This window comes from Phyllostomus hastatus, unplaced genomic scaffold (assembly GCF_019186645.2).
Source record: "Phyllostomus hastatus isolate PE091 unplaced genomic scaffold, TTU_PhHast_1.1 phas_contig_477, whole genome shotgun sequence".
Lineage (NCBI taxonomy): Eukaryota > Metazoa > Chordata > Mammalia > Chiroptera > Phyllostomidae > Phyllostomus > Phyllostomus hastatus.
Window position 1 is genome coordinate 3,535,298 of NW_025333889.1, and position 16,514 is coordinate 3,551,811.

The following is a 16,514-nucleotide window of genomic DNA, read 5'->3' on the forward strand; positions in this document are numbered from 1 at the left end:
CTGCACACGGGGGCAGGTTTCTGAGTAAGTGGCTTAGGGACAGTCCTTGGGGACATTTCTGGCAACGCCTGCTTTGACCAAAGTCGTCTCTGCTGTGGATTCCATGGGCTAAGAAGCCTGCAGGAGAAGAAGAAGCTAGGCCGGCCTCTTGGGGGCGGAGGAGATCGCCTCTCGTCCCTGAATCACCAGATGACTTCTCTTTAAAAATTAGAATTAGTCACCAAAGAAAAGACACTCCTTGGCCCTGAGCTGCCCGGCTCTGCTTGTCTCTGTGAGAACGAGGAATTCACGACCACGGGATGTCGGCCTCGAACCCATGTCCGACGTGACTGGGCTGTGCACGGCCACTTGATGAGTCTCGACTCCTAAAACCCTTAGCTGATGCTCCCCTCCTCACGGCATTAGCTTATCTAAGAATCTGACAGTGACTCCTACTTCTCTTTTTAAAAATCAGACAATGAAAGAGGAAAAAAGTAAGACCTTTATTAAGGACCGCAACCAATCAAAGGGAAAATGACGCCCTTCCTGAAGCATCTTCATGGGCACGTTTCCTTCCAACATGTTTTGCTGTTAAAGAAAGAAGGACGAGAGGGTTAGACCCTGTGGTGTGGGTGTCCCATGCATGCAACAGGGGTGCGGGCCTGGAGTCCTGGGCCCGGTTCAACAGGGACCCCAGATAGCACGAGAGACCACAGCAACGAGACAAAGCAGCCAGCTGCCTGCACAAAGAAAAGGGTGGAAGTCACCCTCGGGGAGGAGAGGAGGTACCGGGTCCGGGCAGTGGAGACAGAGCCCCAGGCAGGAAGTTCAAGTCTCAAAAAGGGGAAGTCCAGAGGGGCCTGAGGAAGGTCTGCCCCCCCCCCCATGCTGGGACCCTGGCCGGCCTGCGGAGGAGCTGGGGGCGGGAGGGAAGAGACAGTGAAGCCAGGAGAGGGGGGGCGGGCCTCCGCGGCAGCCATCCGAGGGCATGCGGCCGGAGGCAGCGAGGTCATTCGTTCACTCATGCACTCACTCACCATCCGTTCAACAAACACGCATGCTTTGAGTATCTGCTGGGGGTCACAAAGATCAGTAAGATACAGACCTGATCTCCAGTACGAAGGAAGAAGGGAGGGAGGAAGGGACTGCCTACCAGTGGGCAAGAACAGCCCAGTGAATGCATTTCCAGAGATGCCCGTGGGCAGGGAAGCCCCAGGAAAGGGGTGCCTGGGGAAGACTTGTCAGCCAGACCCCAGCATCTGCTGGGGGCGGGGGAGCTGTGGTCCGGCAGCCGGGGCTCGGGCGCGGAGGCCAGACCCAGCCTGGGGGCCGGGGGGAATAGTCCGCCGTGTGACCCTTCCGCGTGGAACAGAAGCAGAGAGAAGCAGGGGACCCAGAGAGGAGCCGCAGCCCCAGGGGCAGGGCCCGATTCCTCGGGCCCCTCATCGTGAGGGAGTTTAGGCTCCGCCCTCCAGGGGAGCACTGGTGTTACCGTAACACCAGTGACAGTGCAGAGGTGACTTTGAGAGGAACAGGATGACACCACACGAGCCTAGTGATGACAAGGCCAGAACACGGACAGGAGGACGGGACAGAGCTGGGGAGCACCAGAGAGGAAGGACGGACTTGGTGGCTGGCTGGATGTGGGCGGGCGGGGGGAAGGTCAAAGATGGATTCGTGTTGGGTCTGAGTCACCAGGAGGGTGAGCCCGACCAGGAGGACGAGAAGGCCAGAAGGGAAGGTGTCCGTTCTGAGCACGGGCTGCAGTACCCACCCGATGGCAGGGTCAGCGTGGTGCTGTGAGGCAAACCTGTTGTCCAGCCAGGGGGACAGCATGGAAGCAGAAGTCGGAATAACCCGCGGACAGGTGGGCCTCCCAGGGTGTGCCCAGGCTCAGCTGGGGGAGAGGACAGTGCGTGCGGAGCCCTGGGGGCCGTCACCGTTTCGGGAGCAGGAGGAAGAGCAGAGATCCGAGAAGAGGAGAGAGAACTCTCAGCTGAGAGGAGAACCGGGGAGGCACAGTCTCAGAGACCAGAGAAGGAAGGGGGAAGGAAGGGGGTTTTCGTCAGCATCAAATGCGGCTGAGGTTCAGCGGGAAGAGGGATGGACAGGGCCCAGGAGGCAGAGAGGGGTGGATGCAGAATGGGGTGGGGGGGCAGGCAGTGTCCGGAGAGGGGCGGGAGAGAGGTGCTGGAGGCAGCGAGTGTGGACGGCTGGTCTTCAGGGGCAGGTGAGAAGGAAGAGAAGCTGGGGGTGAACCGGGGTGGGGCCCATTCTGCAGCAGATGCTCACTATCCCCAGAAACGTGCCACTCGCTGATATTCTCTGGCAGCCCCCGAGCCCACGCTTCTAGAGCTCTCCCACGCATTCCAGGACACGCCCCAAGCGACAGAAATCTCAGGTCTTTCCCCCTGCAGAGGCCGAACGAGGTTGTTCTGAGGTCGCCAGAACGGGGTCGCCAGAACGGGGTTGCCATGTCCGAAAGCAGAGGCCTCTAAAGCCTCTGTTTCCTCACCTACGAGACGGGGACAGGAACGACAGAACATCCTTGGGACCGTTGCAGGCTTCCCATGAGGCCAAGGGCGTGCAGGGTCCACCCACCGCCCGGGCACCCATGGGAGTTCGGATGCTCACTGGTGCGGGGGACAGGCAGGACGTGGGCGCACGGTGGACTCGGGCTGAACAAACTGGTGAGAGTGTGAGACCGATTCTCGGCACTGCGAGGCGGCTGGCAGGGCCCCACGGAGAACGGCCCCCGCGCCGGCCTGTGGCGCGGGGCGGAAGAATTCCGAACCGATGGACCGTAAAGGCGAGTGCATGGCGCCCATGCTGCCGTGGGGGGTGCGGTCGCTGTGGCGCCCCGTCTCTGGCCTCTGCGTAGTGCAAACGTTGGAACCACCCCAGCTATGAAGACCAAGGAAGCGTGAGACCCTCACATCCAGTCCTTTCCACAGGAGATCGGGGGCCCCTTTTAGAACAGCAAACTCGGGAAAAGGTCAGAGCTCTTCGTTGAAATCACACCTTTCGAGAGCCACTCTGACACGTGAAACGGTTTTGTCGCTACCCAGAAGGAGCCTGGAACGGTGTTGATTGCGTCACAAAAACACTGGCGCAGCCCCTAGTTTGTTGCAGAAACTGAGCCAGGCTCTGGGGCGTCCATGCTGTACGAGCCGAAGTCTCTGCCTTCGGGAAGAATTCCCCCGGCAAGGTGACCTTCACCGTGTAAAACGAGCCACCCTGGTTTTGATTCATCCACTCCTTCCTCCCAACATGATCGAACCCTTACTCTAGACGCTGTTTCTTAGCATGACAAAACAAAGGGCATTGTTCTGAGTAATTTAAGATAGACATCATCGATCATCTTTTTCTGATTGTTAAACTAAAATAGTTAATACGGGGAACAAGCTAAGGCACCCCCAAGGAGTTCACGGTCCAGTAGGGACAAAAACAAGTAAATGACAACCGTGATGAATGTCTGAAGGACCTGAGTCCCGGAGGTTAAGGCGGCGGATCACGGCACCCGCTCAGAAAGGGCAGACCGGGCCGGAGCCAGGCCCGCTGACCCCAGACCTGGCGCGTCGGCCTGCACACTGGGCGCCCTGGACCAGCCCTCCCGAACTCACTTTAGGATTCCAGGGAACTGGGCACACAGGGCAGACACCTGCCCTGCGGAAGGTCACGGGAGGATGAGACACAGCCAGGACTCCGGTCGGTCAGAGTCAGTCAATGTCCAGGCCAGGGCGGTCGCCTTTGGCCTTTCCTTTGTGCTGTCTTTGAAGAGATGTTTTTGAAGCGATCGGTTCCTTTACAGAAATCGGGTCGTGCATTTATGCAGAAATGCACATGTATGCCTGCCCGATACAAGCACATTATGAATAATAGAACACGGCCAGCTCCCTGGGGATTCTTTGACCCCAGAGGACGCTCCGTAAAGCCCAAGAAGTGATGTCGGCTCGTGAAAAAGGAGTGCGAGGAGTCTGTTTCCTCACAATGAGTGGCTTCGTGCTCTCGGTCTAAGTAAGGCTGGTTCTTATTTTCAGGGCGCGCATGGGCGAGGAAGAAAACCTACCGTTGGCATCCTTCACCCAATGCCACCTCGCTGGTAGATTTTTCTTCCATTTTAGTATAAAATGTCAGTTGACTTCTTTCAAATCCCAGTGGCTAAAAATGAATTATACTATGCTTAGCTGGTTCTTCTCTACTTTTTAAGAGTAAAAGAATCTCAAGAACTCAAAATGAGGAATTCCATCATTCACTCAAAAAACACACTTCCTGAATGCCTGCTGTGTGCCAGGCTCTGCCCCGGGGCCTGGGAGACCATGGCCAAGTTCCCTGAACCCTGTGCCCACGGATTCCGGGCTCGGTGGGGGGGTGGGGCGGGGGGAGGTGGGGCGGAGAGGAGCCCAGCAGTGCCCGGGGAATGAGGACTCTCGCGAGGCCCACAGAGACATGCACTCTGACTCGGGCGGGGCCCCTGAGCTGAGCCCTGAGTGCTGAGGAGGAATCAGCCAGGTGGGCGTTCCGGGGAGCGGGCGCAGCAGGAGAAGCATCTGAGATCTGCAGGAGCTTCGGGGCTGGGTGGCCTTGGGAGGGAGGAGGCTAGACAAGTGGGCGGGGCCAGGCCACGGAGGCCTTCCTGGGCCGTGCTGGGGGGTTCGGACTTTACCCTGACGGCGTGCAGTGCTGTGTAAGCTGTAAGCGCGTGAAGGCCCGGCCTTTGTTATCACCTTGCCTGTGTGTACGTAAAAGTGAATGCACACAGAACCGACCCCTGTGACAGCACCCAAGGGTCCTGGTAAATGGGTCCTTCACGATGCTCCTTCACCAAATGGCTTCACAAATGCCTGGCTGCCTTCGCTCCAATCCCCAGTCACCGGGAACTTGTAAACCCATGAGACTCGATGCTCGGGGTGGGTTTGGAAAACTGGGGCTCCGACTCCAGCCCCCCACCTTTTCTCTCAGCTCAGGGTCTGACTTTTGCACCCCGTCTGCTGAATCCCGTAAGTGAAGCAGGCATTAGGGGGTTTCGGTGGAGAAGGACCAGAGTCCCCTCTGGGTTTCCGGATACCCCTGAGGACAGCATGCAGGCTGGACGTCCTGGGCCCAGGGTCTGGGCCAACGCCAGAGAGGCAGAGTGGGCAAAATCAACAATGCGCCACGTTGGCAGAAGACGGAGGGTAAAGAGGAGTCACGGATGCTCTAAAACTTGGCACTTGTGAGAATTAGGTGGCTGGTGCTGTCTTTCATTGAGAATGGGGAGCTGGAGAGGAAGCTGGTCGAGTTTCATTCACTCGCGGGGTATCCATGGCAACGGCGCCTAGTGGGCCTGGATCCCAGATGGAGCCGGGCAGGAGATGCAGGCTCGGGGATAATTGCGTAACGACGATCGAGTTGGGCGAGGGGAAGAGATGACAAAAGAAGAAAGGAACTGGGTTGCAGAGATAATACAGACGGTGGCCAGGATTTCAATGACCCACGGAGAAAAGGAAGGCAGATCACCGTCCACGGGTGTGAAGGATTAAAATCCAGTTTGCGAAAAGCAGAACAGGGAATGGGAGGCGAGGCGGCTGAGCAGGAGCCGTCGACACAACTGTGTCGAGAAGCTTAGCAGGGAAGGCAGGAGGGACCCTGGGCCCAAGGAAGGGGCTGTTCTCTCGTTTAGTTGTTGGGTTTTTTTTTTTTTTTTTGCTCTTAAAGTGGAAAGACTTGATCCCTTCAGTGGGAAAGAGATGGGCGGCACGGGAGTGGAGAGCCGACAGAGGGGTGGTTGGTACCTGGGAGGGGAGGAGGCGGTGGGGGCGCGGGGACCGGAGGGGAACAGGGACGTACGGGCATGCGAAAGGGCGGGAGATGCCGTCCGAAGGCTCTCAGTGCAAGAGCCACCGCTTCTGACGATGCAGGCTCTGACCTGGGCGTTCTTACCTCCAGGCTCCTACTCAAAGCCCGAGTAGACTCTCGCTCGGTGCCAAGGGCCCGGGGACCTTCTATTTCCGGGGGGAAAGACCCTCCTCATGGTCTCTAAAAACAGAAAAGGAATGACAGACAGGCTCTGTCCTTCACAACGAGAGCTAAGACAACCTGGGCCACGTGGCAATGAACTAAGCAGCTGGGTCCTGACTAGCAGAGCCAGAGCCCGTCCGGTTGGGACGACACCCGAGAACACGAGAGCTTCGCCTTCCTGACCCAGCTCTCCCACGCTCTGTCCTGCGTGGCGGTGTCGCAGCCGAACCCTGTGCTTCCCTCTCCCCGCCGCGTGTGGTCTGCCTCCGTCCCGGCCGCAAGCCCTCGAGGGCACAGATGGTCACATCGCTCGTGCAGAGTCCTCCTCGGCTGTGCCCCGTGCTTGACACACAGATTTGTAGCGTTGAACTAAATCGTCACGTTCAAGGCCGTCTCTGAGACGGTTGCCCGTCTGTGTCATCGATGCTCCCAAAGCCCAGGATGGCTTTAGAATTCAGCTCTGGAAGTACCTTCTGAGAAGTATGAGAAATATCGGTCACAGTACTTTCCGTCCGTGTGTATGTTCGTCCCAAATGGCATTTCCCCAGTGCAGTAGCCAACCTCCAAGATGGCCCTCCGGTCACTCGCGGGCTTGGGCATCTCCCTCCCGCACTGGACCAGGGCCGGTCTGCGTGGCTAACAAACACACAGCGGTGATGGCATGTCACTTCCGGAACGGGGTTGTAAAAGACTGTGCCTCTGTCTTGGGTGCTCTGCTGCTTGCTCACCTCTCTCTCTCTCGTTGTCTCGGGGGAGGCCGGCTGCCGTGTTTTGGAGACACTCGGACAGCCCCGTGGAGAGGCCCACATAGGGGGAAACTGAGGCCCTCGACCTCCAGCCCATGAGGATCTGAGGCCTGCCAGCAAGCACGTGGGCAACTTGGGAGGGAATCCCTTGGCCCCAGGCAAGCAAGCTTTTGGATGACACGACAGCCCTCTGTCACCATCCTGTCTGCGACCTTGTTAGGGACGCTGAGCCAGACACACCCCGCTGAGCTGCTGCTTCTGGGCTTCTGACCCTGGAAAACTGTGATCATAACCGATGGTTGCTTCAAACTGCTAAGTTTTAGAGCAACTGGACACACAGCAATTGGTTAGTAATCTGGTTAATCAGATTTATTTCTAAATGTCTTTTGGCTGCTTCTAAAGTCCACCCTAATGGCAAGTGTTTCCTTACCGCTACAGAGATTCAAAAGAACGGGCCAGAGACGCTGGAGGCAATTTTAAAAGAAGTATTCAGAAAATGTCTCTGACGCGGGCTGCGAACCAAAGTGTCGCAGGTTCGATTCCCAGTCAGGGCACATGCCTGGGTTGCAGGCCATGGCCCCCAGCAACCGCACATTGATGTTTCTCTCTCTCTCTTTTTCTCCCTCCCTTCCTTCCCTCTCTAAAAAAATAAATAAATAAAATCTTTTTAAAAAATTGGAATTTAAAAAGAAAAACAGAAAAAAAAAAGAAAATGTCTCAGCAGCAGTCCTACTGGTAGAACAACTGTACATGCTTTCAGTGTGACAATCTGGAGAGGGTCCAAAACTGAGATTTGCGTTTTTGTAAAAACCAAGCCTCAGATTGTAAGCCGTAGCACTTCCCATAAATTGGAGTGTGATCCTGGCGAGGATCGGACATTGAACTCAGTGAGACAGTCGGGTCTGTTCTACTCATTGCAGCGGAGACCTCTGCACGTAGAGTGAGTTTCACAACTCTTTCATTTCACAACAGCAGAGGCTCTGGGGCCTGCCCAGCGGACCTGCATCAGAGTCCTATCTCTGCCACTCCCTAACTGGGTCAAAGCACCCGTGGGCAGTGGCGCCTGGGGCCACACGGGGACGGTCAGTGCGCTACACTAAGGGCCGGTCATTTCCAGCGGAGCCTGGGGCCAGCTGCGGAACTCGTTCAGCCTCAGTTTTCTCATCCACAGAGTGGGAAGGAACACGGGGCCGCCTCACGGGACGGCCGTGACGGCTGAGGGAGACAGTGGCATTAAGCCGTCAGGACAAAGTATCGTGTGTGTACAATTGACACCGAATGTTATTACTCATTTCTTCTATCTGAGCAGGTAACAACCTGGTTTGCAGAGCGATCACAAACAGTGAATCAGGAGACTGACCTGTAACGGGGAAACAAATACTGGTGCTTCCGTCTGCTTGTCACAAAGTGCGGCTGAGAGTGGGGGCTGGAGAGAAGACCTGGAGAATCTGGGGTACTCAGAAAACACCCCAAACAAAGTGGGGCGGGGACAAGGGACGATGCTCATTTCCCGAGACAGGTTTGGTATTTCGGTTCCAGGCGGCGTCTGAGTGAGCTTTAATGCCCCGAGTTTTCCTTTCCAACGATTGGCACAGCGAGTGCACGCAGCACTGTGCTGTCTTTTCATTTCCACTTAAAGTAAGTTGTAGCTCAGGGGGCCACCCCTATGAAATGACCTCGGCGGGGTCTGGCCCGAGGAGAGCCGGTCTGCCCACCTGAGGAGGAACGCAGGGCCACTTACCAAGGGACCGCCCAAAAAACTGCTCACTCGTGGGCCCGCCAGGAGCAAGATCTGAAACACAACAGCAACCGTGAGGCCTCGCCGCTTCCAGAATATTCTGTGGTCTCATTATCGATGCCCTAGACGGGCCTCTTAAACATGGGGCAAGTGGGAGGTCAGCACAGGGCTTGGCCACCGTCTGCACCAGCCGGCAAAGGCCTCAGGAACGTGAGAATGGCCCCACAGCATCAGACCCCCAAGCCGCCCCACTCCCATGAGAGGCCACACGGGAAGGAAGGAAAGGAGAGCCCACCCCCCGCCCCTGATCCCGCCAACCGAGACAGGTAAGGGTCGGTCAGTTCTGGTCACTCGGCTGGAGGCTGACCCAGTGCAGCCCCAGTTCAGTCCGGACTCTCCCCCACCCCCAGCTGCACGCTCCTGCAGACCCGGCCCTGCAGCTGAGGTCCTGCACCCAGGAGGGTGAGCCAGCACGTTCAGGTTTAGAGACAGACCCATGTTCAAGGTGAAACCCCACATCTGCCCGGCTACTGAACAGAGACGGGGTGGGGGCGGGGGGCGGGCATCAGATGAAGTCGTGCACGGAAAAGCTCCGTGTAAACACAGGGACACCAAAATGAACAGTGTGTCACCAGGGCCGAGAGTGAAGAAAGAAACCAAAAGAAGTGTTTCTTTTCCGTGATGACTGCACTTGTTCAAAGGTGGTGTGTGCATGTGTCCAGTTTTAAATGACTCACTCACAGAAAGCTTTAGTATGAGGTGGCTTCAAGGAAAAAAAAGAACATTAGAAAGAAAAGACCTCCACTTACCAAACAGATCACTGTGTCTCCATCTGGAGGACCCCACGATAAACCTGAAACCCATCTTCATAAGGTCAGGCGTCGGTTCGTGTCAGCGCGTGAAAGAGAGAAAAGGGAGAGACACAGGGCGGAGGGGGAGAGGGGAGGGAAAACGGGACAACTGTAACAGCATCATCAAGAAAACATCCTTCGAAAAAGGCAAATCTTATCCGGAGGAGTCCGATCAATTAAATAAGATGACACGTCATGTTAAATAAGCTTATATGGTGTTCAGTACATATGTCTAAGGAAATGCGTAGGGAAAAGCCAGTTACATTGACTAAAGAGCTTTCCCTTAGACTCAGAATCGCTCCCAAGCGTCTGGGCCAGAAGGAGGAGGCCGGTTGTACGGACCGGTCCACAGACTGTGCTCGGTCTCTCTGTGAAGGCGCCATACGCGGTTGGCGAGGCGTGCATCAGTAGCCCGCGTGGAGCCGCTGGAAGTCTATGTAAAAACATGTCCGCCAGAAAGGCTGTGCACGGAAGCTCACCGCGTCGTTATTGATGGTCTCCCAACAGGGAAAATAACCCAAGTGGTGCCCGACTAATAAACAGGGAAATCAAACGTAGTACACCCATGCAGTGAGATACTACTCAACGAAGTCCGGGAATTAGGTTCTGGCGCGTGCCGCCCCAGGCACGGGGCTCCCGGGCGGAAGCCTGTGGGAAAGAAGCAGTCCCAGGGGGGTGTGTGTCCCAGGGCCCCGCCCACAGGCAGCGTGCGGCGGGGGCAGAGCTATAGACACAGGAAGGGGGTCGGTGGCTGTCGCCTGGGGAGGGGTGGAGGACAGAGAATGACGGCTGGTGGGCGAGAGGTTTCTCTCTGGGACGATGGGTGTGTTCTGGATTTAGAGAGTGGGGAGGGCTGCACACAGCTACGAACATGCCGTGACCTCTGAACGATGCACGTTTCGGTTTGCAGGACGACACCCAACCAACCGAGCCACGCTGGCCGGGGCTCTCCCTCAGCTTGTGACAATTCCTTCAGCGAGTACTTACTGAGTGTTTACCCTAAATCAAACATTGCCCTGGGCGGACAAAAATAAGCATTCCCGACCTCGTGAGACAGACACTCCAGTAAGGAAAGCTGTCAGTGAACAGACAAATAAGTGTGCAATGTATTTCAAGTCAGAAATTTGGCCCTGGCTGGCGTAGCTCAGTGGATTGAGCGCGGGCTGCCAACCAAAGTGTCGCAGGTTTGATTCCCAGTCAGGGTACATGCCTGGGTTGCAGGCCATGACCCCCAGCAACTGCACATTGATGTTTCTTTCTATCTCCATCCCTTCCCTCTCTAAAAATAAATAAATAAAATCTAAAAAAAGAAAGAAATTTATGTACCCTTGGCCAATGTTGGTTGGAACGTCATCCCATAACCAAAAGGTCGTGGGTTTGATTCCTGGTCAGGGCCCATGCCTGAGCTGCAGGTTTGACCCCCAGTCTGGGCCCATATGATCCCCAGTCTGGTGGGCACCTAGGGAGGCAACCCCCGATGCTTCTCTCTCCCCCTTCCTCTCCAGAAGCAGTGAAGAAGTATCCTCTGGTGAGGACTTTAAAAGGCACGGACTATGAATTTCACAGTATCACTGTTCATCAGTGTCGGTGTGAATGAAGGAAAAGCGTGTCCCGCCACCCCCCCCACGCACCTGCTGTGGGCCAGGCACCAGCCAGATCCGTGCCCATCGACCCCCTTGGTTCGGCCCACAGCCTATCGGGTGGTCTTTACTCCTGGCATTTATTCCCTCACTTGAGGGGAAGAAGCTGCAGACCTGAAGGCTCCGTCCATATCCTGACCTAGCTGCTGAGCTGGCGGACGGTCTGCACGTGGGTCCCACAGAAACGCTCCCCTTTGTTTCACTGAACCACGGACCGGGGAGCATCCTCCTGGGACCTAAGACTGTGCAGACTCGCTCACGCCGACCAGAGCTCCCTGCTCACAAGTCTCGGGGAACACAGAGAGAGAGAAATAGAGGTGGATGGATCGATGGGTACATACATACAGACAGACAGACAGAGAACAGGCTGAGGGAAGTAAGGGATACTGGAAGTGAGCTTGTAGGCTAAAAAAGAGCAAACCCACGGGAACAGCAGGGTGGGGGGGTGCCCGCCCAGGCCTGGGGGACAGCGGTGCTCCCCAGGCCCGCGCGGACCCGGAGAGGCCGCCCAGCCCCCGTCATACCTCCTCGCTGCTGTCCGACTCGGAGCTGGAGGACCAGCGGCAGCGCACCCACACGTCCTGCACCTGCCCGGCCGACATCCGCACGGTGCTCCTGCAGGCGGCTGCCGGCTGGAAAGGGCGAGACGGTGAGCAGGGTCCGCCGTGGCTCCCCGGAGGGCCAGGGGCCAGGCCACACTGCGGGGCTACACCCAGCGGGGCAGGCAGCACGGACAAACCCACAGAGGCCCCTCGTGCCTCCAAAAGGAAAGTTTCTCAAGGCCTGAGGAGAAACTAGAGAAACACTTAAACATCTCTGAGGCGTTTGGCACATCCCGAGTCCCGGGAGAGCAGACGCCCCCTCGTGAGCACGGAGGGGGCTGCCCTGAATCCTTTCCCACTTGGGGAGCAAGAAGTGGGGGTGGGGGGGGACCCAAAGACTCTGCTTCGGCCTCAGATTTCACTAGAAACGGGCGCTTGTGACCCTGGGTGTGGGTCCTTCGTAAAACAGAGTCACAGCAAAAAGTCTCAGGAAGCCCTGGCTGGCGTAGCTCAGTGGATTGAGTGCGGGCTGCAAACCAAAGTGTCGCAGGTTCGATTCCCAGTCAGGGCACATGCCTGGGTTGCAGGCCATGGCCCCCAGCAACCGCACATTGATGTTTCTCTCTCTCTCTGTCTATCTCCCTCCCCTCCCTCTCTAAAAATAAATAAATAAAATCTTTAAAAAGAAGAAGAAGAATATGTTTTAAAAAATTAAAGAAAAAGTCTCAGGAAGCAAACGGTAAAACACTAAAGGCTTCCCGTTCAGAAGTTCAACACCATTCGCCGCGGCCCTGATGCGCGCGGATAACGCGGCAAAGCCCCGAGAATGCGCACGTCTCCATGCAAAAGCCTTGGAGAGTGAACATTGGGCTGGCGGTGCTGCCCGGGGTGGAGGCCGAAGTGCGGGGCCGTGGTCTGGGCCCTGGGGGCACGGAGCCGAACACGCCCTGGTGCTGCGGTCCATTCCCAGCGCAGCCCCAGCTGGTCAGGGAGAGAGGTATTGTCCGACCGTCAACCGAAAAGTAACGCGATTCCCGCGGTCAGCGTTTTGAAATCGTTTTAGGGCCAACTTGAAATGCCTGTGGTTATTTTTGACCTCTTCGTATTCACTTTGCTGGGAACCCTCGTTATCCCCATTTTAGAGAACAGGAAACTGAGGCGGCCGGGGGTTAAATAACCTGTCAGGATCCTTCAGGACCACGGACTCCAGAGCTCACGTCCTCAACACTGGGCCGCCCCACCCCCACCCAGGACCACAGCGCCTGCCTCCCTCCCCGTGCGGCCGGACCCGGGGCAGGGGCCCAGCTCCCAGCGGGCCACCAACGCAGCTCCAGGTCGTGGGAGAAGACCAGGCTCTTCCTCGTGTCAGTCTCTGGGGCGGCGGTGGGTGGGCCCTTCCCAGCCCACTTACCACGTAGTGGCCCCTCTGGAAGTCACAGGTGGCGGGGTCTTCCCCGGAGCCCCTCCGGCAGGTGGTCTCTCGGACGCTGAATTCTATGTCCATGCTCAGGCTGTCCTCATCCAGCATGTTGACCTGCGCGACCACGGAGCGTCCGTTTGCCGCCCGTGCTCCCGAATGCACACTGTAAGAAGTGTCTCTCCCCGCACAGCGAGAGAACGTTACAGAATCACCCCCTCCCCCCACCGATAAAACTGAACCAATAAAAAGCTATCGGCCATCTCAGAGTGCCCTGGCTCCACACGCCCCGGTTCCGAGCCCCAGAGGGAAACGTGCTTTGGCAGAGGCATTCGCTGCTCTAGGCGGACGCTGGCACCGGCACCTCCTCCGAGTCCCAGCCCCAAGGCCTTAAAGCTGCGTCTAAGGACTGAGCTTTGCAGCTAGCTGCTCCTGGTTGCTCGCAGGTCCCACACGCGCAGATTTGCCTGCTCGCTAACACTGACTCGCAGCTCCGCATTTCAGTGCTCGGGGTCCTCCCGCAGTCGTCCGCGGGGACGTGAGGACTCCACAGAAGGGGCATCCGAATGCTGCCCGACTGGCAAATGTCGGTGCTTGGAAAAGGCCAGAGAGGGAGGCAAGAGCAGGCAGGTTCCCAGAGAGGACGGGGGCACACGGGACACAGAGGGGCATCTCCCCATTACATACCATTAAGGATCACACACACACACACGCACGGAAGTGTGTTTATTGGCCCAGGTGCGTGTGTCTGGGCTCAGGTCTATATGGGGTGGGCCACGCGCCGGATTGTGCCCGGGGTCTAATCTGGCGAAGGCATTCCCCAGCTCATCTCCCCGGGCCAGAGCCCCATGGTGCCCGGAACTGGCTCTCTCGGGGCTCATCCTCACGTTCTAATTCATCTGAGTATTCACTGTCTCTGTGGTGGGCACAGCTAAACCGCAAGCAGGTCCGGCGAGAGGACATTGCTTTCCCCACACCCCACACCGCCAGCGGGTTTCATGGTGGGCCAGAGAGAGAAGCCAGTGGAGTGGGGGTGGGGGGGAGCGAGGTCCTTGATCTGGCCCGGTGCCCTTCCGGAATGAATCCCCCTCCGGCCTGGCGGCTGACCACACACGTCTCTCACCGCCCCTACGCCGCTCTGGCCACGACAGCCTGGTTCCAGGCCGGACACCCCGCTGAGCCCTAGTCCCCCGTCTCCGTGACCTCTGGCCCATCAGAAAAGACGGCTGGGACAATTCAACTGATTTCCTGGGACTCTGGAAATGGGACACCGAGCCACCTTCTGAAGAGGAAGGGTCAAGGGGAATGTGTTGTCCTCGGAGACACAGGAGCCACATGCCCCTCCCAGCTGGAGAGGGGGCAGGCTGAGGGCGAGTGAAGGTGGCCCCCGGCCGGGACGACAGACACGAGCACGTCCCCTCCTTCCCACGTGGGCTGTGACTGACAGAAGCCAGCCCACCTCCCAGCTTCACGGGAACTAACTGGAGAGCATCCCTGCCCCCTTTGCCCAGGGACTGTCTAGGCGCTGACCTCCCCTGGGGACAGGGAGGGGGCAGGCGACTGGCTGTCCACGTTTCTCACTTCCTTGGGAGGGCATTTCTGCTTCTCCCTCTTTGCCCATCACAGACTTCATCACGGGACACCCAGGAGACTCCTCTTTCCCTGTTTCCAGTGCGAACAGGACACAGACCACTACGGCATTGACAAAGGAAGGGGGATGCTTTAGCTCGAAAGCCAGAGTTTACTTCCTACAAACATGAGAAGCAGAACTGCTGAACCCGAGACAGCCTCGTTCCCAATAAACGAGCAGTTCTTCCTAAAGAGTCCCACGAGGAACCCGGGGGCGTGGGCCTCGCGGCGGGAAGGCCCGGGACGGGAACCGGGCCAGCGGGAGGGACGCGCCCAGCGGAGGGCGCAGGCAGGCTTCCGGAGAGCTCCGGGGGCCTTGTGATAGAATCGGAAACGGCCGGAAAGGTGATCAGCTATGATCCCTTTAAACTGGGACCGATAAAACCGAAGTGCACCCCAACCCACCGACCCAAGGAGCCGGAAAGCGGCAGAGAGAGGCATGGAGGGCAGGCCTGCCCACTCACCCTTTTCACGGAGCTTCTGAACGCCCGGAACAGGAACGGGCTCAGGGACCGGGAGTTCACGTCTGCCACCGAGGCGCTCAGGGCCTGCCGCAGGGAGGGCAGGTCGTAGTCGTACACGGGGACACCTGCAGGCGCAAGCACACGGGACACGGTGAGACCCGGTGCCCGGGCCGGGACACACACACCTCGGGTCCCGGGGAGCTGAGCCCCTCACCTGCACAGGGCCCGCCGTTCAATCCAAGGACGAACACGGCCAGTATCCCCAGCACCAGCTTCTGCATTCTGAAAGGACTGTCCTTCAGAGCCAGGGAGGTCGTCTCCTTGCGTTTGGGGGCGACGTGTCTCCCGAGAGCAGCTCTCTCTTGCTCCGGGGTGACCGGCTTGCTCGCCCCGACTGGGGCAGTCTGCAGCTTGCCCAGAAACCATTGATCCGGGTGAATATTTACCGCCACCTTCTCCTATGGAGAGGCGCCAGGGTGAGGCCACTTGGGAAGCCGTGACCTGAACATGGGACTTTAGCCCACGGCGAGGACACCGGGAGGCCCAGGGAGTGCAACGCGCTGTTTGTTTTTCTCGGCTTTGACTTCATGCACACACACCGCTTATGTCTCTCTGTCTCTGTTTCTTTTGGGGAGGGAGGGGGGCCATCTTATCTTCAACAAAGCTTCGTTTTAAATTCTTGTCTGTTTAGTTCCCTCTCATGTTCCTAAAAACCTTGCAGTCGACTGTTTATGAAAAGTGTGTGGTTACGTCAAGATCTTTCTGGGGATTAAAACTGCAAAGAAGATTAACCCAAAGGACAACTCAGCCAAGCAGGGACCCGCCTCCTCCACGAACGGGCGTGTTTGTGCTTCTCCTGGACAGTGAGGTGTTTGCGCATTGACGGTTCTCGCGCACCGTGGAAGCCCACTGTCCCGTGTGAACCACTGAAAAGAAGAGACACTTCATAGTAGCTACAGGGTGCGTGCCGTGCAGGCCCTCGTGGTCTCATTCTGGGACTCACACGTAAGAAGCTGTGTTGCGCTGTGGCTCGGAAAGCCTGCACTTTCTGGGCTCCACCCTTGTCAGGAGCGTCGTACCCTTGGCCATGGTTCTCAGCAGCCCTGAGCCTCAACTTCCTCATGCATACAATGGGCAGAAACGGGCAGGTGCGGGGTGTATTCCACAGTCGGTGTTTTCCAGGGAAACTGACCCAACGGGAGGTTTATAAATACATATATATTTGTGCTCATAGATGTTATAGATAGATGCTGTAGTTGTTTACATATAAATATCTATTTTGAGATCATATATACAGAGAGAGAGAGAGGGACAGAGAGACTTTAGGACTTGGCCCACACAACGGCAGAGCCCAGCAAGCCCCAGACCTGCAGGGCAGACCCGCAGGCTGGGAAGCCCGGGAAGAGTCCACTCCTAGGTGCTGGCCTCAGTTCCCAGTTGGGGCGGGCCAGGGCAAGACTTACTCTTCAGTGTCAGCCTTGTGGTGTTTTTCAGCTCCTGAAAACACG

At 57.4% G+C, this 16,514-nt stretch overlaps 1 protein-coding gene across 1 annotated transcript; it reads right to left on the reverse strand.

The window, feature by feature from the left end:
* Positions 1–463: 463 nt before the first annotated feature.
* On the reverse strand, positions 464–15,428 carry SPP2 (secreted phosphoprotein 2). The gene is made up of 8 exons (XM_045845711.1): positions 15,221–15,428; positions 15,007–15,131; positions 12,908–13,030; positions 11,479–11,586; positions 9,273–9,327; positions 8,467–8,517; positions 5,902–5,997; positions 464–567 (listed from the first exon to the last, which is right to left on the reverse strand). The coding sequence occupies exons 1-7, from the start codon at positions 15,285–15,287 to the stop codon at positions 5,912–5,914; spliced, it is 615 nt and encodes a 204-aa protein (XP_045701667.1). The 5' UTR covers positions 15,288–15,428; the 3' UTR covers positions 464–567; positions 5,902–5,911.
* Positions 15,429–16,514: the final 1,086 nt, after the last annotated feature.